This window comes from Daldinia decipiens, assembly GCF_022478715.1.
Source record: "Daldinia decipiens strain CBS 113046 unplaced genomic scaffold F4813scaffold_18, whole genome shotgun sequence".
NCBI lineage: Eukaryota > Fungi > Ascomycota > Sordariomycetes > Xylariales > Hypoxylaceae > Daldinia > Daldinia decipiens.
In genome coordinates this window covers 551,406-574,165 of record NW_026054561.1, presented here as the reverse complement: position 1 = coordinate 574,165, position 22,760 = coordinate 551,406, and the positions used below count along the sequence as shown (strand labels likewise).

Sequence of the window (22,760 nt, the reverse complement as noted above, 5' to 3'; positions counted from 1 at the left end):
GGGTTCCCAAGACCGGTCCAGATTAGAATAATGATCAAAGGTCCTGTTGATGCAAGATCTAAACTAGCGACACACGGACACAAGGATATAATGACGAACCCAGGCCTCCACAACATATTGTTGTAGTCAGCATACACGAATCAGCTGTGCTGAACCGAACCCAGCCTTACGCCACGACCGCCTTACGCTAATCTTTCTCGGCAATGGCCTGTAATCGTTCATCAATCTCGTCCTCCGTCAGGGTCCTGAAGAACGGATCTGACCCCTCCTTACCGTCCGCTCGGGGGCCTCCGACGATTCCGATCTCAATCTCACCCTTCTTGAAATCCATGCTGAGAACCGTGCTTAACGTAGTGATTGCTAGCTCCACAACATCTTCCCATGTGCCATCTGCGTGATCCTTGTTCTTGAGCTTTTTCTCCAGGTGGTTAAGCGCTTCCTGCTGCTTGGGTCCCGCAGCCGTTCCTTTGTACCCCACGTAGTATCCTGCTGGATCGCACTTGTAGAGCTGCGGTCCGAATTCAGAATCGAGCGATATCAGCGTCGTCGCCACGCCGTAAGGGCGCATATAGGCCTGTCGGAAAGGGTCAGCTTCAGAACGTCCCCAGCTTTACTATTGTTGATGGAGCCTTACTCTCTGTGTATAAACTTGGCTGATATTGGCAAGTCTCTTGGCTAGGGCATCACATGGCATCTCGTATCCATAGTTGTACCTGAACTCGGCAGCTTCGCCCTGGGCGCGCTGTGCAAACGCCCGAGCATCCGCAATGGATCCGGTCATGACGCAACCAACGGAGGGCGAAATCTGGAAGATGTGCGAGACTGAAGAAGGGTCAATTAACTTGTCCTATTGATTACGATTAGCTTCAGCGCGGAATTCGACAATATTGACCGCAACCAGGGTAAAGCTGAAAGTACGTACGGGAACCTTTTTCTGAGAAAGGACCACAGCACAATCCTTGCCTCGGACCCCAATAGACATTATATTTGCAGCGGTGATCGCTTTGAATGCATATTCTGAATGATTGACTGTCAGCTAAATTAAAGACCCCCCACATCGCACTCGCTTTAGCTTCAATATCTTTGGATCCTTTTGATACCCATGACGGCTGAAGGTGACAAGAAAACGACGTTCTTGGGACGCCTAGGACGCTAGAGACAACATACCGACTTGGTAGAGTCTTCCTTGCTCGGAGAAGATTGTGATATGTCGGTCGAAACCGGCGCTGCCTGGAAGAAGCGCAAATCATTAGTTCATATAAGGTGACTAGCTACGGAGGAGGGACGAACGCACCTCCAGACATGGTGAAGTCTTGTTAGGGATGAGAGCTGATGGTACTAATTTTCGGTGAGATTGGACGTAGAGTCGGAAACCGGTGCTATTTGTTCAGGGGGTAGAATATGGCTTTCTTTTTTCTTCTTCCCTATGTGATGATGGACGGTACGAAGAAGTGAGGTCAAATCGAGTGGTGCAGCTCTATTATTAGCCCGGAGCTCTGACGCGCCAGGTTGGAGCCTTGGGATGCAAGCAGCGAGCTATGACTTTGTGGGAAAGCTCGTCTTAGCAGGCTTAGGTAAGGCAGTGTACGCTCGGACCTGTTTTTACGGGTATTACTAAGACCGGTATCCGAAAGATGACTTACCTATGTCCATATTATTAAATCTTATCAACACTCTTATCGAATATATGATAAGATATCAATCCACTAAAAAGTTCCTAATAGCGATATCCATCAATTCATGTCAACCGGACGAATTCTCCACTGAAAAGATTCAATGTGAAGGCTTCATGAAATTTTTATTGGCAGCAATTCCTCCCGTGGAATCTCATCTCACATATATACTTGCCTTAGTACACACGTGTTGCTAGTATTGTACTTACAAAGGCAAATTCCTAAGTCCAGCCACACTCTGAGGCAAGACAAAACAAGTTCAAGCCCGGAGAACTGGAAAAGGCACGTGGATATCACACGGCAGCGTATCGATTTACCTGCTTCTCTGATTCTCACTTGGTTTCTGCTTTCTGCTTTCTGGTTCTCTTAGTGGTAGCCGTCACACACTTGAGCAGATTGCCTTTATATTTATTTTGCCTTTACCTTCACTTCACCTCATCAATGTCTTCCGTTCTCCCAAATGGGAACGCGTCAGCCCAACGAGTTCCAGCGTGGAAACGATTGGGCCTCAAGCTTAAGCCTGCATCTGAAGAGAGCCAGAACGCTACCCTACATACGGATACCGTTGCTCCGCCGGTGCCCAACCATCATCGGGAAAATATTGCCGGCCCTATCAATGTTAATGCAAAGAGGAAATCTTCTGGTGTTCCTGCATTAGGCCATTCGGCGAAAAAGCCAAAACGAGACGCCTCTCAAAGTCAAATTGCTTCCACCCAGACACCATCAAAAAAGGCCAAATCCGTTTCGTTCGCTGCCGAGTCCACCCAACAAGCCGGGTCTGCAGCAACGACAAACAGCACACAAATCAGAAACAAGCAAAAGCAACCATCTCCTAAGAAAGCCGTCGCAGCTCCAGTCAAGAAGCAAGCTGCTGTTAATTTGGAGCCAGCACTTTTGTATTTACGTCAGTGGCACACATCCAAGGACACCTGGAAGTTTAACAAAAATCATCAGACCAGGCTACTAGAACAGGTCTTTGCTGACGAGACCACTATACCGGCGGCTGATATCAACGTCTTCTACGAATATATCCGGGGTTTGAAGGGAGCTGTCAGAACGAGGCTTAGGGAGCTTGCATCAGGCACCAAAGCACAGGACATGGAACTAGGATCACAAGGTTTCTCTGCCTCGAGCAAGGAGATGATTGAGAGGAGGCAGAGGGAATACGAGGAAGTCATTGCGGCTTTTCTACGTCAGCCAAGGATAACAGGGAAGCGACGTTTCGACGAGATAGACTACGTGCTACGGACTTCCGATATGGAGATGCAACGTCGGGTTGTTAAGCGGATGCGTTGTGAGAACGTGTTGGACGAACTGTCAGACAGCGAGACCGAAACAGTATCAACTATGACCACTGCCGAGGATTCAGAGGGCGCTACGAGCGAAGGAGCTACGGCTGCAGCTGAGGATGTTCAACGCCTAAGACTGAACGATGGCCCCCTACAAAGGATCAAGCGAAAGAGGAAATCGCGGACTGTAGTCGTCGACGAAGATACCAATTCAGAATCCGACTCCGGCTCCGATTCTGGTTCAGACTCCGGCTCAGGTAGCAGCGATAGTAGCAGCTCTGATGATGAATCTGGAGACGAAGCAGCGCAGCCCCAATTGCGTACAGACGATGCCGACACATCATCTAGCAGCTCTTCCTCGGAGTCGGAATCTGCTTCTGATGATTCGGACGACGATTCGGAGGATGACAATTGATCGGAATAAAAAGAAAAAATACGTGTATTATCACTGATCATAATAATAGATAGACCGCGCACGTTCTACGCAAAGGATACCCAATTGCAAAATTTGATACATATCAATACGTTATTTCTTCCGTGGTCACTTAGTGAACTATGCCATCCAAGCTTCCGTGATCGTGAACACTTGTTCGAGTATCAAATTCAATTTAGACAATGGCTATGCGTCTTATGCAGCCGAAGCAAACCCCTTAATAAAACGCCACGTGCCCTATATACTGCACGCCCGTATAATAAGAAAACCGCATTACTGTTTACTAACTGAGGCCTTCACTAAGAATCGTAACCGATCTTCCGTTTTACTGATATAGGGGCTCTTATATATAAACCCCTTAATGGAGCTCTGCTCCTGATCTGCCATTTATAGGATACCTTGACATATCCTAAGCCGTTTCATTTTTTAGGCGTCGGTTGGATCCTCGAGATATTCGTAGTCGTCTTCGGGCGGCAGTAACCAGGCAGAGACGGCCAGACTTGTCGCAATCAGAATAGATACGGATCCGCTGATGGTACACAGGATCCAAGACCAATCCAGGGACCAGCCAGGAATGATGAATTGGGAATCAGTATCAAAGAGATAGGCCTAGCTCGCGATGTCAGAAATAACTCGACGATATTTAAGCATCTATACAATAGTGCATTTAATCGAATACCTACCACGATGCCCATACTCGCGAACTCGACGGCGGCGTCGGCAAGCAAAAGGAAGCCGATCAACTTCCATCCCGTCTCGCGCTTGTACTTGCCGCCGGCCATCACGACGAGGAAGGTAATAAGGGTTGCGAGCTCAACGATGGTGGCAAATGAGATTAGGAATCCGCTGCTCCTCCACATGGAGCAGAAGAACTGGTCATCGCGGCAGTCGTCGTCGTTAGGGAAGGGTCGGCACGAGGGATCGTCGACGGAGGAGCAACTCTGGTGAAGTCCAATGTATTTCTTAAACGTCGAGCCCGTGTCTGCGGTGACGGAATACGTGACCCAATGCGGCGTCAAGATAGACACTATGGTCATGACCGTTGCTGCGATAGGTAGTTTGTGTCAGCCATGATGAAGTTGACAATCTCCAGAATGAGACCATACGATCCCCCACGATTCAGCTGTGAACAATCCATAGGTATCTTCTATCCGATTAAATTATTTTCCGTCAAATACAAAATATATCCTCTCCATTCTTACGATAAATACAACTTCTCATAACGAAGAGTAAATGCGACGAGAATGACTCGGCTTGGGTGTTGTGAACAGATTGGATGTTTCTGCCTGTGTAGGACGATAAGGAGATAATAATGACGTACTACACACAAAGACGCCGAGGGCGACGCTATAGACAATCGGGCGCGTCATGGCGATTGCGAACCCGGGGTAGAGAGGAAGAGAAAAAGAAACAGCAAAAGAGGAGAAGGTATTTCCAGTCCTTCAGCTATGTGTATCCCTTTTAAGACGAATTCGAAGGTTCGTCTTCATATCAGATCGTTTAAAACAAAACTGTGGTTCGGAAAGATGCGTTGGGCTGCGGGCTGCGGGCTGTGGGAAGGACAGCAGATTTTGATTGTCGGAGAGATGGTCGACGGCAGCTTAACGGGTGCACATTTCCACAATGCAGATCATGTGGCTGAGGTTACTTTCTAGTGGTTGCGCTGGAATCCACAGAGCCCACATAGCCTGTAAGATTTTAAGCTTTCGGACTACGTAGGTACCTACCTTACCTACCTGGGTATGATCTGTGCTTTAGAGGGGGTTCTCTGTTAGCAGTCATTGGTAGATTGCTCATATGTCGCTTATCTTTAAGTGTCTCCTTCCTGCTTTCCAATACATTCTGCGCCTTCTATTCAGCTACTTGCTTTATTTTGTACTTCCGACCCTCTAATTTACTACTCTCAGCCATCTGTTCCTGTTCCTATTCTTATTCCCATTCCCATTCCCATAAACAAAATGACAAGTCCAATAAAATGCCGAATATACTATAAACCCCGAAGTCTTGAGATAGTTCTCTTATGACTGCTGATGGAACCATCGTAACATGCGCTACTCGAGTGGTAGTATCGTGGGCTGTCATCTGTTTCAAGAATAAGTTTCCGCAAAACACTCACGACTACGGCACACCGCGTTTTCGTAAGATCTGCATCGTATCTTGCTTGCGGTTGTATTTGGCTGGAGCGGTTGCTGCATATGAACATAGCATCCCACACCAACGTCAACGCTACACTTTCCTCTCAGGGACTATCAATATTACGAGATTCCACAGGCGCTTCGACGAGAATTGCTTTTCCGGGTTTGCCGCGGACACTACGTCTACTGCGATTCCGAATACCCCTTATGTCCAGATGCAGAGATGCTGCAGACTATTCAACTCTAAAGTTACCATTTAGCAAGCTGCGCAAGTGCTGCGGCTGCTGCTGCTGCTGCTTGGACATTCCGTCTTTGAAATTCGAGGTCGGGAGTTGATTGGAGGTTGATTGGAGCTTTGCTTCTGATTTTACCTTCTCGGCATGGTATCAATCGTAGTCGAACAGGCGATATCCTTGAAGTTTAGCCCGGTTCCGATTTTGAGGGCACCAATCATGGCCCTTAAAAGGAAGACGTGGCTAACTTGGAGATTGTAGATCTCCTCTCTTCAATTAGGTATACATCTACATACGTAGTGTTACTTCAGTCGTCTAAATCAGATATTCGATACTACCGTCTTTTTTAGCTTGTGAAGACGGTTGAAGGCTACAAAAAAAGGGGGTCGATTCACGATGAATTCCCCATTGTCCGCACTAAAGCATAGATCGACTGACAGTTTAGTTTCGATGCTACCTACCTATCGTGGATCGCAAGAATAGGGACTAAATGTGTGGCTCCTCTAGTCCCCCTTGGTATACATCTAGTAAGGATCTATAACCCAAGGAATCTTATGCAGGTCATTGCAGGTCATTGCAGGAAGTGAACATCACTGGATTTCATTCCGCTTCTATGCCGCAATCTGCATACTGCAAACATACTTACCTAGGTATGTACATACTCAAGATATTGATAATCCAAATCTCAGTGCCAGAGATGTAGGTAAGAGGGTAAGAAGCACGCAAGATCCGATCCCCTACACGTCAACATTTAGCCCTCCCTTGGTGCATTATCTTGCTCCGTACCAACCCGCATTCGGTCAAATGATTCATCAGATAACTGAGACAATCGGCCCTCCTTACAAGCGTCGGACTTTACTAAGATCTCGGTGTTCGCGGACCGGCCGGACTGTGCTGTATCTCATATATTTGTAAACATCTCCTTGTTTGCTTCTTAAAACTTTCTGAGAATGGTCTCGAGATATTTTTTTTACCAGAAAGTCTGGTCTGCTCGAGAAACAACATTGACCCTAGAGGTCGTGGTGTCTCCTAGAGGTCCTTACAAGGCCGCAAGTTCCGCTAATAACGCCATTCGATATTTTACCGTTCTAGACCTACCCATGTCTAGATAAGAGCTAAGGGGATCCCAAGTGCTTTAGACATCCTTTTCGAAATTACCTGTCACGATTATTGATATGGACGGCTGAGCCTACATCTCGTGGTCCTATTCTATGACCATTCCAGAGTCATTGAACTGGGCGAATTCGTCTTGTATAGGTCTAGGGGTTACGGTTGTCATTTTCAGCGATCCCTAGTCTCCATTAGTTCTCCAGCCTATCAGCATATGATACTGATATGTTACAATGGTCGAACACCAACCCGTTCACAACAGCGAAGTCTATCTTTTAGGATTAAGACCGCGTCCTACCGTCCCCCCTCCTTCTCCGCCTTCACCTTTAACGCCGAGAGAAGCCGAGTCAAATAGCAACGCTATCGAAGAGCTCTGCTTAGACGATGTCGAGAGCTTCGAGGACCCATCAGAGACCACCTCGCTTACCAAGCAAAGGATTTCGGGTGCTGTTCATGTTCTAAGCACCGAAGCGACCGCTCTCCGGAGCCTTACCCATTTATATAGGACTAATACGACCGCTATAGAGGGCTTCAGTGCTGCAGTAGGAGCTATAACTAACCACGAAGGCGAACGGGGAAAATTAGTCATAATAGGAGTCGGGAAATCGGGGCATATTTCAAAGAAGCTGGTCGCGACCTTTAATAGTCTCGGAGTTCATGCGACTTTTCTTCATCCTACCGAAGCTCTCCATGGCGACCTTGGCAAGATTGGGAAGAATGATGTTGTTCTCTTTATTACATTCTCGGGGAAGACGCCTGAGCTTCTAGCTTTACTACCGCACCTAGATGCAACGTTACCAGTGATTGTGCTCACCTCGCACACCCGACCAGACAAGTGCGAGCTCATCCGACAGCGGCAAGATGCAATACTTCTTCCAGCACCCATCCATGAGTCCGAGATAGTATCGTTCGGCGTTTCAGCCCCCACAACATCTACTACTGTAGCTCTCGCGCTAGGAGACGCGCTCGCGGTAGTAGCATCTCGGGAGTTACATTCAACGGTCACATCAGTTTTTGCAAAAAACCACCCTGGCGGAGCCATCGGCCAGGCATTTACTAAACCTCGTCAAATCCGCGATATTATAATCCCACTCTACGAGATACCAGAGTGGCCAAATTCAAGCGGCGAGGCTTGCGGCGCAGATGTACTAAAGCTCGGCTATGATTCAAAATCTGGGTGGGCTCGCGTTAATGACGCGATCGCCTCCCCGACGCGTATTAGACGGCTTGAAACGGCACATATGGCATGGCGAATATCTGATATTCCAAATTTAGTAGTTGACAGGAGCGAATGGATTAGCATCCGTGCTAACACAAGGATATCACAGGCTGCAGAATGGCTTAGAGAGCCCCTAATGCCGGCTGATTGTGGCGAGGCGGTTTTCAGCGAAGATTCTATCTTGGCGGCCGTGGAAAATGGAGAGATAATTGGTGTTCTGGAAGTCGGGCATCTTTTAAGCCTGCAGGAGTAAAGAGGGCAATATATTGAGTACGGGTGTTCGTCAGGTACAAACCAGCAGACGAGATGACATCTGTAGGTAATCCTAGGTAGGAAAGATCTTCCTATATACCATAGTTAGGATTGCTTCTTGAATAATATTATAAAAGGGATGGAAGGATCTTCGTTCTGGGCCTCCAGATACCAGCCATCCGATGACCAGCTCATGTTTTCTGACTATTCAGTTTATATGACTGCTTTTTTCATAAGTCAATACTACGATATGTTGACTTTAAGAATGTATAGTAAGCCAATTAAGTATGCCAGTATTCAATTATTGCTTTCACAATATTTCGAATACCCGGATACCAACAGGAAGTTAAAGTATAACTAAGAAGTACTTTACCTAGGTAGTTATAGGCTATAATCAAGGGGCAAGGGCTGTTACAGCATATATACTGACAGCTTCACCTACGCCATCTGACTTTTGATAATTTGAGCAGGGGTAACTTAAATCATTGGAGAGTTCTATTCTATTAAATAAAACAACTCTCTCGACTGTGTAAGTCGACATGGGGGAACTGCTTAGCGCCGGAAAACAAGTATTCCGAAGTACCTTGAGAATTACGCTGTTAAAACTAATATTAATACGACGGGGCGGAAACTCAGGAGAACTGTCTGTAAAACTAGAAAGATGTCTACCTAAAAGGTAGGTACATAATCCAGTCTGTAGCATCAGGAACAATCCGATATCATAAACATGGTATCCTCCCCGAAGATGAATAGGAGAGACATAAGGAAAGCAATAGATCATGCTTTAGACTGCACAGTGATAAACCACGCACCATTAAAAACACTGATAAGCAGTATCATCTGGGTAAAGTTAATATGAAGTGTATAATAGCCGTGGTATGAACTGGAGGAGAACCAATTCCCATATCCGAATGGCTACGCTGGTACATTCCTATCCCAAATTATATATCCGAACCTCTGAAGGGTCGGCATCGATTCGGTGCTACACTAAAATCCTTGGTTGACATTGAAGACGCAACAAGTGGATTTCAAGCAGGACTATATATTAAGTGTCGATCTGGAAACTAATACTCGGTCTTTGGGCCAATATAAGTGCGCCCAATAAATAATAAGAGATTCTTTTCGCGAAATAGAAGTATATGAGAGGATCTTCTTTTCATTGAAAAAAGGGGTTGGAGGTAAGATGCTGGATATATTTATTTCTAGAGCGGAAGACGTGAAAGTGGAAGTGGAGAGACAGTTGTATATTTAGACGCTGTGAAGACTTGGAACCCGATTTGAGTATCTACATGTACTTACTCTGAATACAAACTCGAGTAATACACTCGCAAGGTTAACTGCGTTACCGCTGATGTTGATTTCGAAACGCTCATTACTTAATCACGTTGGGGGTTGTATAGCCCTGTGAGGGATTATAGGGGAGCATGGGAGCTTGAGTTACATTATACGCAGCAATCCGTTACGATTTGTTACTAGGTATACAGATATAAGCGAGAAATTATATCGAAAGGTGTCAGGGGATAAGTGGGTAGGGTAAGTTCAAGCTGAGTTCTAGGATGGACCTTTGGGATAGTAATTAAATGTATAACTCCGAAAGATATAATTTATATACGCTCTAGGTAGTACTTGTAATCTTATGTTCTACTGAGCTATACGGCTTTCCTAATCTTAATAACTAGTGGTCTACTGATCTGATTGTGGAATGTATAATAGGTGAAATAGGAAATGAAAGTCACGGAAAGGGTTTATTTCGAGCTATATCGAGCATTGAGGTTTAATCGACTGTTGTTGTGTAATTCTGTTCTCTATGTTAGGTAGTTATTATTAGTCCCAGGGAAGAGACCATTACGGATCACTTCGATCGCACCATATCCTCTCGAATTGCCATTTTCTTTCTCTCACGGCCTTCCACAATGAAGATAGGTAACCCCTCCTTTACTGACGGTACCGATTTAGTGTTTTTAGTAGACGGACATTTACATTTGGTCTCGTCCTGGTGGTTCATTAGAAGAAATCTACCTAATATATACATACAAAATATACACAATGAGTTTTTGAACAATGTAGCCTCCCATATCCGTGTATGCATTTCCCTCTGTATGCTCCTTTATATGACAGTATAAACATGGTTGATATTCTTGGTGATATCAACTAAAATACGGTGTACACTTGAATTTCAGGTATAACGCTTATGATAACGATGAGTAGGTAAATTTCGAACGGACTCCATAGAACCCCTGCGTCATAGCGTATGTGATAGCATGTCGATATTACTATCTGCTTTCCAATTACATTATTGGGGAGGGTGATAGTGCGATGATGAAGACGACGATGGCGGTACGGCCCTGGCTGCTGCTAGCCATGGTGTTGATAAGGATACTTTTACGTTCCGATCAAACTCCCCTTCTAATTCCATCCGCCTCCTCATCTCTTCTTCTGAATCGTGGTGGGGTGGCCCCATGAACCCTGTTCCTATATTGCCGTCTATCTCTTGATATGGCGTCCCCTCTATTTCTGTTGTCCTTTCGTTTATACGTTGGTACAGTGAGCCCTCCATCTCCCCGTGGGGCACTGTCCTGGCATGTGTGTGTGTACTTGATGCTTGTGGTAGTGGTAAGCATGGCGTCGAGGCATCCCAAGCATCTCTTTCGTGTGGCGGGTATTGATATCCTCCGGATAGGCTGGGTGTTTCTCGATGGTCGGACGGGTACGTCGGTATGGTATGAGCGTTGGCTTCTATACCCTTTCCCCCACCACCGGTCGAGAATTGCGCGATATTGGCTGTCGAGGGTTTCCTTCGGGCTGCTTTCCGCGTTCTGTATAGCATGAATAGACCGGCACCTAAGGCTGCTAGTCCGGTAACACCTAACGATACACCGATGCCAATTCCAGCTGCGACACCCCCTGAAATCCCGCTTCCACCGGACGCCGAACAACTGGAATTCCCAGTTGCTGCATGGTTCGCTAATGCATCTGCGACGGAGGCGTCGCAGTTGTCTGCACTATTTGTTGTAGATCCAGTTGGGGTGGCAAATATCCAGCCGTTTACAGGAATCCCTGATACTGCTGTATCTGCTGTGACGCTGGAACTGGTAATTTTCCAATCGGGGTCTCTCTGAGCATAGGTAACTACAGTTCCCTTTTTAAGCTGTGACGTACACTCGCCCGTATCTCCTGGGCCCTGGAATCTTGCGAAGTTATATTCTCTACGGACAAATAATTAATACACCATTCCAAAATCGTCATATCGTTAAACGTACAATGGGCAACATGCCACATAGGTACTTGAAGCATCTTTAGCAGATACTGTGGCAGTATAGTAATCGCTCGGACACGTAATCGGTCCTAAACTAAGTATCGTCTCTCGAATGGGACCAAGCCGCTCTTGTAACCACCAGGTCGTCACAGGCTTGGGGTGGCATGTGGTTACACCTCCAACTGATAGTCCATAGCCCGGGTCCCATGCAGCAATGATGGTAGGTACAAATTTCCAAAGGGAGTTCTCGCAGCCGGGTTGATGAGGATGCGCTGTCGGGATAGGGATCCAGGAAGTTACGATACCTGTATTCGTCTCTGGGAGCCGGTTCATTGTCGGTCACGAAGCTCAGAACAAGAACACCATAGAAGACTACCTGAACTATGGAGGGGAAGAAAAAGAAAAAGAACATGATTCAGCTCTGAAAATATGCCGGCATGGGTGGGCCATCTCACTATTTTATGAGGATTCCCTAGAAGCTAACCCCTACAAGGTAGATTCAATATATGCTGGACATAATAGTAACGAAATTTAATTGGTGGCTTCTATTTCTGTCGAATTATGTACCATGCTCGACAAGCCTCGCTAGGGTTCTGCATCACATAGTCTACCTGTCGGGAATAGCGCTGGGGTTGCTGAGGCGCGAAGGATCCGAGCCTGAAGGACAGATGGACAGATGGATAGATAGGGCTAGGCGTCTTGCTAAGATACCACGCGACGCGGAACTCATCAATAGTGGTACTTATTGAGAGCCTATCATAAGGAGAGAACAAAGTACGCTTTTTCCTTCTTAGGTCGTTAGCGGTATTATATTCATTTGGTTCTCCATCTGATATCCTACATGCTTGTATGGCATTGAGTGCTTGGAAGCAGCAGCTGGGGCGCATAGTCTCGTGTAGGTATGTATTTTGAAAGCCCTGTAAGTCCAGCCACTTCTCTAGAGTTCAACCACGAGATGTTCTTTGGATATCTTGCTGTGGTTGTTTTCGCTTTAGCATCTCGACCACCCCCAGGTCTAGGTATCCTAGCAGCCAAGACTCTAAAACTGCAAAGGCAAATTGCTTTGATTCAGCTCGAAAACTGCAGTCAGCAATTATGGGGCTGCCGGGGTGTCCCGCCAAGATCCAGCGCAGTAGTGGAAACGAAGTTGTGACTGGTAGAAGCGTGATAGGGCTGAATCTAATAAGTCAGTCTTGCTTATAGGTAGGTATACTACAGGTAGGTAGGTAAGTAGGTATCGCTTAAGTCAGACGAGAAAAGATACCTATCTATAAATTGTATCGTCTCATGAATATATACATATCACACCCCTTTTCCGCCACATGTGTGTCTAGATCAAGTTAGCACATGTTGGATATATAGTACTTAATTATGTCTTATTATATCTGCATAGTTAGTATAACGCCTAATTTTGTGGTCTTAAGAATTCTAATGTGGTCAGATAAACAACCCCCTTCATAATCCTCCCCTCTTTAATATCTCCTAGGAATCGAACTTCAACCGGCGCTTCATCTGTAGATAATGTCTCTAGCGCCTCTCTGATTACACTCTTTTCTGCTTCGTTGTTCCATCCATAAACTTCGATGACCTTTGGTCGAATATTTCTCGGCTTTGCGCTAATGGCATTCACCAGTCTGTCTAAAACGGTGTTAACCAATCTACAGCACCCCAAGCTGCAATAACATTCTTCAAGGCTTATCTGGAGCCTATTCAAATTCATATTTTGCACATCCGTCACACGGTCGTCCCAGGAAGAAAGCAACTCGTTCATTGCGGAGTCGTGAAACCGCCGCATATATGTTTCCGAGTCGAATTCCGCAGCTACGCCCTCCTCTCCACCATCTTCTCCGTCTTCTTCTCCGCCTAACTGGAAACGCAACTTATGGCTACGTTGGAAGTTAGTCCAAGTGTCGTCCCGCATGTCGAAAGTGTGACTTATGTCGCGCATATGATTAGGGACCCAGATGGAGGATGGAAGGCTCTCATGGTTGCAGAGCATGGGGAAGTCGATATTGCCGGGTGGGAAGACGAAACGGTTGCGCCCATAAAATATTGGCATCGTTTCCGCTTGAATTGCGTGGCTTACGCCGCAAATCAAGCCAATACTTCGCCCATATCTGAGCCCCCAATTGTTCGGAAGGCCCTTATACCGCGGGTACACCCGGCCACGAGAATCACGAGTAAGCTTGGTATCATAATTTACTCCATAGCGCATAGGTGTCGTATTCGGCATGAATATTGTCCCTTTTAGTAGGTGGTACTCATAGACCATAGCACGGATCTCAGGAGATAAATGCACTACAGTACTCTAGATTAGCATCATTCTACTTGGTCAGCCAGACGAGAGAAAGGTAAAAGAGTGAAATGTGCAGAGGTTCGATACTACTCACTGAAGCCGTGGAACTCGGGCTGGGTGTCTCTACGCGCGAGGCGGAAATGCTCCAGAGTATCCCCATGGACATGCTGTATCTGCCCCTTTTCTGTGGATTTATTGGCCTGTCTCGCCCAATATTCTTCCAGACGCGTCGCCCAGTCTTTCGTGCGTTCTTCTGCGAATATCTTTGCGTATTCGTTAGGGAGGGAGTCCGTCATCTCCCAAGCTAAGGCCTGTTCTATAGAGACAGGCATCGTGTATCGTGTATGTTAGCAAAATCTGAAGTGTATATTGAGAGGAAGTAAACTGAGAACCGACCACAACGCACGACTTGTTCTTATACTCGGGACGTAATACCGCTTGTTTGTTGGATGTTATCCAACCACAAGGAAACTGTTACGTGAGTGTTCCCCACATGGATCTCATCCCGCACCAAGCTTAATAGTCTACACCGCCTCCGATTTCTTTGGAGTATATCACGAGAACTAAACAGGATGGAAACAACTTCATTGTTAACTACGGGAGTCTATGTCTATGCATACTGAATATGTCCTTTGTTCTAGATGTCTTATCTAGAATCCTCACAGTATTATAGGTATATGAGCTTATATATACAAAAGAGTTAGTAGGTGTGAAAACAAAGAAATGCCGGTTCTTTAATCATACATTCCAACATCTTGGCTGTGACTTAACTGATTCGCTTGATTTATTTATATTATTTGAAAACTACCTACTTGCTGTTACCTCTAGAGCTATTACTACAGCTAAGTAGTGACGGAGAGCTAGAATTAGACGCCACAACTCCCTTGACTAGTATTCACACATCTCCAAATTTAAGGCATTTGTTAATAGACACCTAGAAATGGGATTTGCGGTTGTACAAACAGTCTTGCGTGTCGAAAACGTTGCTGTACAATACTCGCCTCTTAAAAGGTTACATCCCTAGGTTACTAAGGTACCAAACCGAATCATCACTTATAGTATCTGCTAACAACTGGACTCTTCTCGGGTTCAACAGTCCGTAGTTTCCTAAGGTCACGGTGTTTGAAGTATAGGTACCTAGCTGCTATTACAATTTGCCTTGTAAATAAACATTAGGAGCCTTCTATTATGGAGAGTAAACTCACAAAGACACCCCCAAGCATATCTAGGCACCTATATGATACTTGTAAAGACTTCAACTCTGGTTTAATATCTCTCAAGGATGTCTGAGCAATTCACATTCCACCCATACTTTGGCATTGCACTACGAGTATAGGTACATCAGTAATGTCTGGGCGATGATCTTGCGTCTTACCTCCTAAATACTTGGAACTAGGAGGGGGTGCTTGGGGCGGAAGTGAATTGGTGAGGTCTAAATCAACTACTGATCTTATAGCTACTACCGCTTAGCCAGGGTCAGCCCTTAAAGCCTTAGAGGGACTACGTAGCGCCGTCGGCTCGGATATCAGCTGATAACAGCAGAATAATCCCCCGAAGGTACGTAGCTATCGAGTGTAACATGTTCATTCGACATCACATATAATAGGTAATTTTGGTGACAGTTTTGGTAGAGCTGTACTTGGGATTGGGAATGGTAATACTAGCTGTCTAGTCCTATCAAGAAATTCTGCAAGGGGGGACTTGCTGGTAAGATACGAGCCTTAGTATAGGGTAATACGGATGCAGTGAGATAGGCAGTGCAATAACAGACGAAATTAGCGATATTATTTGCTTCAAGCTAATCAAGCATTTCGATCCCTTGAAAAGACCTATCACATCTGATATTGCATGTGGTGAGAAAAAGAAGCCAATGCCGTTTAGCTACCCGTTACGTAGAAGCCATCGTGCACGGACCAAGCAAGATGGTTGTATGTATCACCAAATCGATATATAGTAATTTATCAGCAATTGGCTTTCACGAAGCACGTGAAGGCCGCTTGGCCCAATGGTAAGGCGTCTGACTACGACCGAGCATGGGTGAAAACATGCTTGACAAGTTATCAGGAGATTCTGGGTTCGAGCCCCAGGGTGGTCATCTTTTTGCCTATTCACAGTATGTAAGAATATGTGCGAATGGGTTCGCTTAATACTTAGGTAGCCTAGTTCTTCGGCCAGTTCCGGGCATATTTTTACCTAATTTTTCAATAATTATTTTTGAGCAACAATTAGAATATGCCGTGGTAGAGGTTATCACATTGAATGACAACGTAAAATATAATGAGAACTTAACCATGTCTACCAACATATAGCCTTGGGAAGTAAGAGAAATATAACGGTTACTTAACATAAGCATCAAGTCTAAGTATAATATATCATGGTTTTGGATAACTTGAAATAGGTTTTTAACAAATCCATGATAGCCAGAGGCCGAGGGTAGTTGTTTAAGAACCGGGTTTCGGGGTAAAAGACAACTGGACTTGAGTATCTCGGCAGAATCTTGTGAGATAGATACTGAGTATTGAGAGGTAACTAATATTGAATATGCCTGTACCAAGTTCCGTTACTCATATTAATGTGTGCGGTTTAAGTGACATAGACCTGACTACTTGTTTAATACCCCTAGGTACCTGGCGATTCTCCCATATCTAACAACAGAAGTAACTACCAAATTACGACGACCCAGAGGATATATCGTATACACGCCCAGGCCACTAGAAGGAGGGGCGAGGGGATCAGAAGGGTGAAGACAGCTCCAATGTCAAGACCAAGTCAAGCAGAAATATAGGTAGGTAATATTTAAGCGAATTCTAAATACATCCAACCTAAAAGTGCTGCCAATCCGTAAGCCAAGGTTTATTACCCTGCGAGAAATCAACACCATGCTTATAATTTCCACTCAATTCCTCTTCGTCGACACCGCAATGCACATATCCGTCGCGACCGGAGAACCACCCCAGGCCATACGTCTTGCCCAAGCTCTCGAGCCGCGTGTGCATCTGCGCATTGGTAAACTTGGCCGTCCCCACGAAATCATACAGCATCTTGCTCTGGTGCACGAACGCGAGCACGCTGGCGATCGTGCTCGGCTGCCGCGGGAGGAACGGGTGGCGCCGGCGGATAAATATCGCTGTGGCGACGATGAATAGGTATATCAGGATCAGGACGGTTAGCGCCAGGGACACGGTGAACGAGAGCACCGTTTCCGAGCCGGAGCCGACGCCCTTTTGCAAGAACTCGTCGCCCAGCTCGTCGTTGTGGTCTTCTGCCCTGCTTAGTATCTCTATGAAGTCCCGGCCTTCGACAGTGGCTAGACTAGTGACGAAGATCGTGAGAGCCTCTACCATGATGGTGCCCCACCCAACCAAGAACACCATCCAATGCCGGTTGAAGAGCGCACGCGCGGCGACTACCGCGAATGGCATGGCTGTGTAGTCGAGGGTCAGCGTCTTGGCTGGTGCGTGCCGCTTCGAGAGGATGTAGTACGGCTCCATCATGCGGATCGCCGTCTCCAGGCTGCCCCAAGTCAGTTTAATGAAAACTGCGAGCAAGGTGACGACCCAGGGCGCTTTATTTGTTAGTACGCTAGCTGGCGTAAACAGGAACACCGGTATGAAACCCAGGAACATCAATATCCCGATTATGAAGGGTATGCAGCCCTCAGCGCGCAGCATGAGCGGGTGCGGGTTCTCGGGTAGATGCGCGTCCCTGTATCCATCGCTCTCCAGCGCGGACACCTGTTCGAAATCCTCGGGTACCAATGACGAGTTGCGCAAGGCGTACCGCCTATTCTTGAGCTTGTGGTGGATGTCCTTTGGCTTGGCGATGTCCATGTCCCTAAAGTCCATCATGATGTGGCTGACGACAGCCATCGAGGCCAGTCCCGCAATCCCCTTGACATCTGAGAGCAGGCCTGAGCGTCGCGTGTTAAGCTGATAGAATAACACGCACCCTAGCACTGCGATGACGAAGAACGCCATGGTTAGAAGACGGGATAGGATAGGGTTTATGGTGATGGTCTTCTCGACGTCAGGGTTTGAAAGCCGTACTTGCCGGTCCGGCCCCACGACCAGCGCGGCCGCGCCGAGAGTGGGCACTAAGGATACGGCGAGAAGAGTTGCTAGGGATGAGGTAGCCACTGCATAGTGTCTCCGCTGCAGGGCGCGAAACGGCCGGGTGAAGTTGAACAAGGTGATATAGTCAACGTTGACTGACTCCGCCGCTAGCGCCCCCCCTTCCTTGGATAATTGATAAAAAGCCTCGAGCCGCTTGACTTCGAAGTCTGTGTTTTGCCACAGCACGCCATACGTGACGGTGATTATCGTCGGGACAAACTTAAAGATGAAATAGTAGCCAGGTCCGAGATCAGTGGCGTTGTGGAATTTGATGAGAGGAGTCTCGGTGGACCTTTGGAAGAGGATCTCCTGAGTGATGGCGAGGCCGACGGATAGGAGAATTAAACCCGTTACTGTAACTAGGGTTAGTGATGATTCATGTCTATTCCATCAGAATCACCGGGCGTCTTCATAGGAATTATCCGATAACTCGGGGCTGGGTTTCAAAAAAAAAAATAGTCAAAGGGGACCAGATTTGTTCGAGATTTACTCACTATATGGCCACCTCATAGAGAACGGTTTCCAATTAGGCTGTGGATAAAAAACCTCGGTCTTGGTCTCCTTGCTGGGGAGTTGCGAGTGTCGACGGTTTGGGTCCGACCCAACTACGTCAGGTCCAACCATCGTACTCAAGTCTGCAGGTTCTTCCATGATAACTTCTATCACATCTCCCCTCCTATTGGCCTCACTCTGTCCTAGCTCCTTTAACCCCGCCCTCGATCTTGAACTAGACACACTCTTCATCGAAAAAGACCTAGTGAAGCTCCTTTTAAGAGATGACGAGCTTGCTATAAGCTGCTCTCGCTTGATCGTTGCCGTCGGACTCATCCCTTCCCCTAGGCCTCCGGTTAAGTGGCCTCTGGCTTCCTTCGCTTGTAGCGATTTGGTGAAATTTTGGTCTTGGGCACCTATAGGCCCGGAGAAAGAAGATAGATCGACTGCTGGTTCATTGCTAGCGACGGAATCGTATGGACCAAAGTGTCCGGGTGGCGCAGCTGCGCGGAGCAGGGACATGTCGATACTCTCATCTTCGTGAATTGTATCTTGGTGTCTGACACAGACGCTCTTGTAACGCCCGAAAGTTGAGTTGGAACGGCTGGTAGGCACTACAGGTTGGTATCTCCCACCTCCAGATCCAACAAAGGGTAGTGACCAAGATGGCCCTGACCTATAGGCATTTCCATCTGACGTGCCGTCTAACTGTTGAGATTCGTAGGCGGACTGAAGTGACACGAGGGACTCCCGGCCCCTAATTCCGGCAGGGGATGTCTCATCGTTGTACGGACTGTCCGACAGATCGGAGACTTTGTGGTTCAGGTAATGTGCGGGTTGCCGGGGCGTAAATTGGAAATGGTTGTTATAGGCCATGCCTATGGTCGCATTATCTTCACGCGATGGCGGAGTCTTGCTAGGTTAGGTAGTTTACACTACTTTCGACTGATGAAACGAGCGGCGATGCGGTGGTTCTGTGTTCCCGCTATACAAATCTGTAGTTATCTCTAGGCTACAGATCGCAAGATATTCCCTCCAGTAGTAAACCCACGATTACACTCATCCAAGTTCAAATGGGGACTCTGTGAGCGCCGTATGTCTCAGGTAGTTTAACTCTCCGCTTGTGAGTGCCGTTTGCTTGGCTTCTTGCTCCGGTTGTACCGCGTGGATTCGTAAGCTATAGTTGACCACTAATACAATAAAAATGGTCTAGTTCTTTAGAAAAGGAAGGACTAGTAGATCAGGTACGTATTATAAGGATGTCGTACTGAAGTATTACGACATGTAGGAAGCTCTATCAAGTTCCGCTAGTACGTAGTCGCATAATGGAAGAAGCGCGCTATAGACAGAGGAGAAAGAGATCGTTCAGACAGATGCGAGAAATATCCTCCTCAACACCCGGATTCTAACAATAGGTACCTATTCAATCATTTTCAGCCGCTAATGGCCAGCCAAGTGGGCAAGCCAGCGACAGGCCGCCAGCTTCAGCTGTGGACCAAGCTTCCCAGGCAACAGGAGGAAACGTGAAGAAGCTAAGAAGTTGGGGTCAGACATGCCGCCATGGTATGGTTATGGATTCCTATCCTGGCAAGTCCCCGGTTTATGTCCAGCTTTCACAGCCGCACCGACTAGGAGCGGGACTAGCAACCGAACCGAACCTCAACGGCTGAGATTGGTCAGTATGAGCGCCATTACTGATAATCTAGCCGCCCAAAGAAAAAAAAAATGAATGGGAGGCCTTAGCTTCATTTGCAAGTATAGGGTAAAAACGTGAGACGTCGTGGCCAAGTCCAAGAACTTCGAGCAAACAATTATACACCATATATAATCCCGACGATGACGTTACTGCGGAGAAACCCAGCAATATATCATCCAAATGAGATGGGTGCAGCTACGCAAGTAAGCAATGAAATGCACCATGCAATGCGCTTCGGGAATTACCCGTGAATAGATTGGTCTGCCATCGTCCGATAGCAGGTAGTGACGCTTCCATCAAGATTTCGACACCGGATCATGCAGAGAAGATAGCAGTCGATTACCTTAAACGTTTTCGCTTCCCGGTCTTTGCGACTCCTCCGTCACACGGGGGGAACCTCTGTAACATTCGACAGAATTGAAGGGGCCTATTGCAAGGCATCACAGAATCTACCGATTCTCGTGGTTGTGTTATACCTTTCCGTAATATTGTAATTGACAAGCGCCTCATTTTATATAATTAGCTGCTTCGAGCTTCTCGTCCAAATATGGCGTTGTTTTTCCTATGCCCCCGTATACATTTTTGCCAATGCAATGTCCGAGTCTACGTGGACTGAAGACGAGATTCGATACTTCCGAGCCTTGCTTGCGTGGGTAGCGAGCGATGAGGAGGATGGCAGTGGTTATGATAAATTACCTCCCCCAGAGAGGCATGCAGGAGAATTCATGTTCCTTGTCCTAGGAGACAAAGGTTGTGGGAAGACATCGCTTCTAGAAAAGGTAATCATATCTAGAAGATTATGCCTTCTGTGTTCTAACAATGCGCAGTTCTGCTCCGGTACATTTGCCGAGGAGGATCGGCCATCGGAACTTGACGAGCAAGAACGAGGCTATCGCCATATTCTAAGAATTGAGGACCAAACTTATGTCATCAATGCCTTAGAACTTCCATCTCGGCATCTATCCAGTGAGGAGCAGCTCACACAAGCAGTGCAGATTACGGAAGCTGTTGTCTTGGTATACGATGTCAAGTCGAGAGCGTCCTTCACTCTCCTCCAAGACGTCTACAATCATATTCGCGATATGATCGGGCAGACGCGCACGTATGGCCTCATGCTCGTAGGTACTAACTCCGACTGCGAGGATGAACAGCGAGAGGTATCCTGGGCCGAGGGTCGCAAGCTCGCGGCAAGCTTCGGGCTTGGATGCGCGTTCCTCGAGACCTCGGCCAAATCAGGTGATAATATCGACAGGATTTTCCCACAGTTGGGGAGGGAGGTCCTCAAGTTAAGGTGGCTTAGCCATCAGCGGAGAGAAGAGGCTGAAAGACTCTCTATTGATGCGAGGCAGCGCTCCATCGATATTTCTTCTGCGAAAGGGATAACGAGGTGGAGATCATGGACTCGACCTTGGTTTCAACGAAGAGTAGGAGATCGTAAGGTGTCAGCTTCCTGCTAAGTTCTAGTATCCTTCTTTTCAAAAGGAGGCTTCTATAATTCAATTAAGTCTGTCTTGTGTCGTTCTCGTTGATAGGTAGTAAGACGGAACATCAACTTTCTCTGCTGATAATTAGCTATGTAAGAATAGCTATCATTTTCGTAACGTGAGCGTGTGTATCCCGCAACAGGAAGATATGAACAAGTCTGCGACGTAGACCTGCTCATAGCGATATGGTTGGGTCTTCATGACACGTAACCTAGGTACCTATTAGCCTATTAATACAACAACCATTTAGTCATTCAAGCTCTACTGTAGAACATCTTATTACATGTGAATGAAAAAAGTAGACGGTTGATTTTCAATAGATAGGTACCTACCTAGGTGTTGTCTTGCTTATTTATATACAACTAAAATAAATGAGTAACAAAACAAATACACTTGACAATTTTTAGGTAGATACTTTTCTTAGGTCCAACTTAATAAGGGACATATAGGCAAGTGTAGTACAATAGTCTTTCCGACTAATAGTGAATGCATCAACAGTCATATTGACGAGAATGAAAACATGTACGTACATATTAAATTAACAATTCGTGAGGCTGAGGCGTCCATTGATGACTGCAGCGGGAGGATTCATAACCCAGTTAATTAGCACGGATCACTCGGTTGCGACGTTCCATAGTATGGGTATTCGGCAATACCACGCCGCAAAGATCTTAGATGCCAAGATACCTACATCGGTTTTCTGGAGTTTGGAATTATTAGTTAACTATCGTTAAAAAAGGATGACCCAAGAAACTTTAGATAGCAACTTTTATATATATATATATATAGGTAGATAACGACATTGAATCCTATTGCGTGCATGCCTGCTGTTTGCAACGGGTACGCACATCATAAGATCCTGAAAGTTTGGTTGCTATGAGACATGAGGAGGGGATGACGACAGCTTGCAGGATTGGAAGATCTTGATACTATATGTATGTAGAGACCATAATGAGATCAGCTGGATCAACAATGCACGGCTCGCCCGGTCGCATATCCAATGCAGCCAACACAGCCTATCTTTTTACAGAAGAAAGAGAAAATAAAAACAGACAGGACAGGACAGGACAAACTAATTGA

General features: G+C 46.5%; 7 protein-coding genes and 1 non-coding gene across 8 annotated transcripts; 3 read left to right on the top strand and 5 right to left on the bottom strand.

Moving 5' to 3' along the window:
* Positions 1-106: 106 nt before the first annotated feature.
* F4813DRAFT_86456 (N-terminal nucleophile aminohydrolase) lies at positions 107-1,522 on the bottom strand. Its single transcript, XM_049248981.1, has 5 exons — positions 1,295-1,522; positions 1,168-1,230; positions 923-1,017; positions 635-847; positions 107-574 (listed from the first exon to the last, which is right to left on the bottom strand). The coding sequence occupies exons 1-5, from the start codon at positions 1,302-1,304 to the stop codon at positions 188-190; spliced, it is 768 nt and encodes a 255-aa protein (XP_049099305.1). The 5' UTR covers positions 1,305-1,522; the 3' UTR covers positions 107-187.
* A 187-nt stretch (positions 1,523-1,709) lies between these two features.
* Positions 1,710-3,398, top strand: F4813DRAFT_361109 (uncharacterized protein). Its single transcript, XM_049243489.1, has one exon. It carries the CDS (start codon positions 2,115-2,117, stop codon positions 3,375-3,377), a length of 1,263 nt encoding a protein of 420 aa, XP_049099304.1. The 5' UTR covers positions 1,710-2,114; the 3' UTR covers positions 3,378-3,398.
* F4813DRAFT_361108 (uncharacterized protein) lies at positions 3,399-4,964 on the bottom strand. Its single transcript, XM_049243488.1, has 3 exons — positions 4,717-4,964; positions 4,079-4,440; positions 3,399-4,004 (listed from the first exon to the last, which is right to left on the bottom strand). Exons 1-3 carry the CDS (start codon positions 4,763-4,765, stop codon positions 3,822-3,824), a joined length of 594 nt encoding a protein of 197 aa, XP_049099303.1. The 5' UTR covers positions 4,766-4,964; the 3' UTR covers positions 3,399-3,821.
* A 1,928-nt stretch (positions 4,965-6,892) lies between these two features.
* F4813DRAFT_86435 (SIS domain-containing protein) lies at positions 6,893-8,542 on the top strand. Its single transcript, XM_049248980.1, has one exon. The coding sequence runs from the start codon at positions 7,107-7,109 to the stop codon at positions 8,343-8,345; it is 1,239 nt and encodes a 412-aa protein (XP_049099302.1). The 5' UTR covers positions 6,893-7,106; the 3' UTR covers positions 8,346-8,542.
* A 1,584-nt stretch (positions 8,543-10,126) lies between these two features.
* On the bottom strand, positions 10,127-12,141 carry F4813DRAFT_361102 (uncharacterized protein). The gene is made up of 2 exons (XM_049243487.1): positions 11,605-12,141; positions 10,127-11,550 (listed from the first exon to the last, which is right to left on the bottom strand). Exons 1-2 carry the CDS (start codon positions 11,931-11,933, stop codon positions 10,638-10,640), a joined length of 1,242 nt encoding a protein of 413 aa, XP_049099301.1. The 5' UTR covers positions 11,934-12,141; the 3' UTR covers positions 10,127-10,637.
* A 712-nt stretch (positions 12,142-12,853) lies between these two features.
* On the bottom strand, positions 12,854-14,527 carry F4813DRAFT_361099 (uncharacterized protein). Its single transcript, XM_049243486.1, has 2 exons — positions 13,991-14,527; positions 12,854-13,898 (listed from the first exon to the last, which is right to left on the bottom strand). The coding sequence occupies exons 1-2, from the start codon at positions 14,226-14,228 to the stop codon at positions 13,006-13,008; spliced, it is 1,131 nt and encodes a 376-aa protein (XP_049099300.1). The 5' UTR covers positions 14,229-14,527; the 3' UTR covers positions 12,854-13,005.
* Positions 14,528-15,887: 1,360 nt separating this feature from the next.
* Positions 15,888-15,991, top strand: F4813DRAFT_t80. Its single transcript has one exon. It is a non-coding gene; the product is annotated as a tRNA-Arg (tRNA).
* A 699-nt stretch (positions 15,992-16,690) lies between these two features.
* On the bottom strand, positions 16,691-19,714 carry F4813DRAFT_86092 (uncharacterized protein). The gene is made up of 2 exons (XM_049248979.1): positions 18,503-19,714; positions 16,691-18,361 (listed from the first exon to the last, which is right to left on the bottom strand). Exons 1-2 carry the CDS (start codon positions 19,374-19,376, stop codon positions 16,719-16,721), a joined length of 2,517 nt encoding a protein of 838 aa, XP_049099299.1. The 5' UTR covers positions 19,377-19,714; the 3' UTR covers positions 16,691-16,718.
* Positions 19,715-22,760: the final 3,046 nt, after the last annotated feature.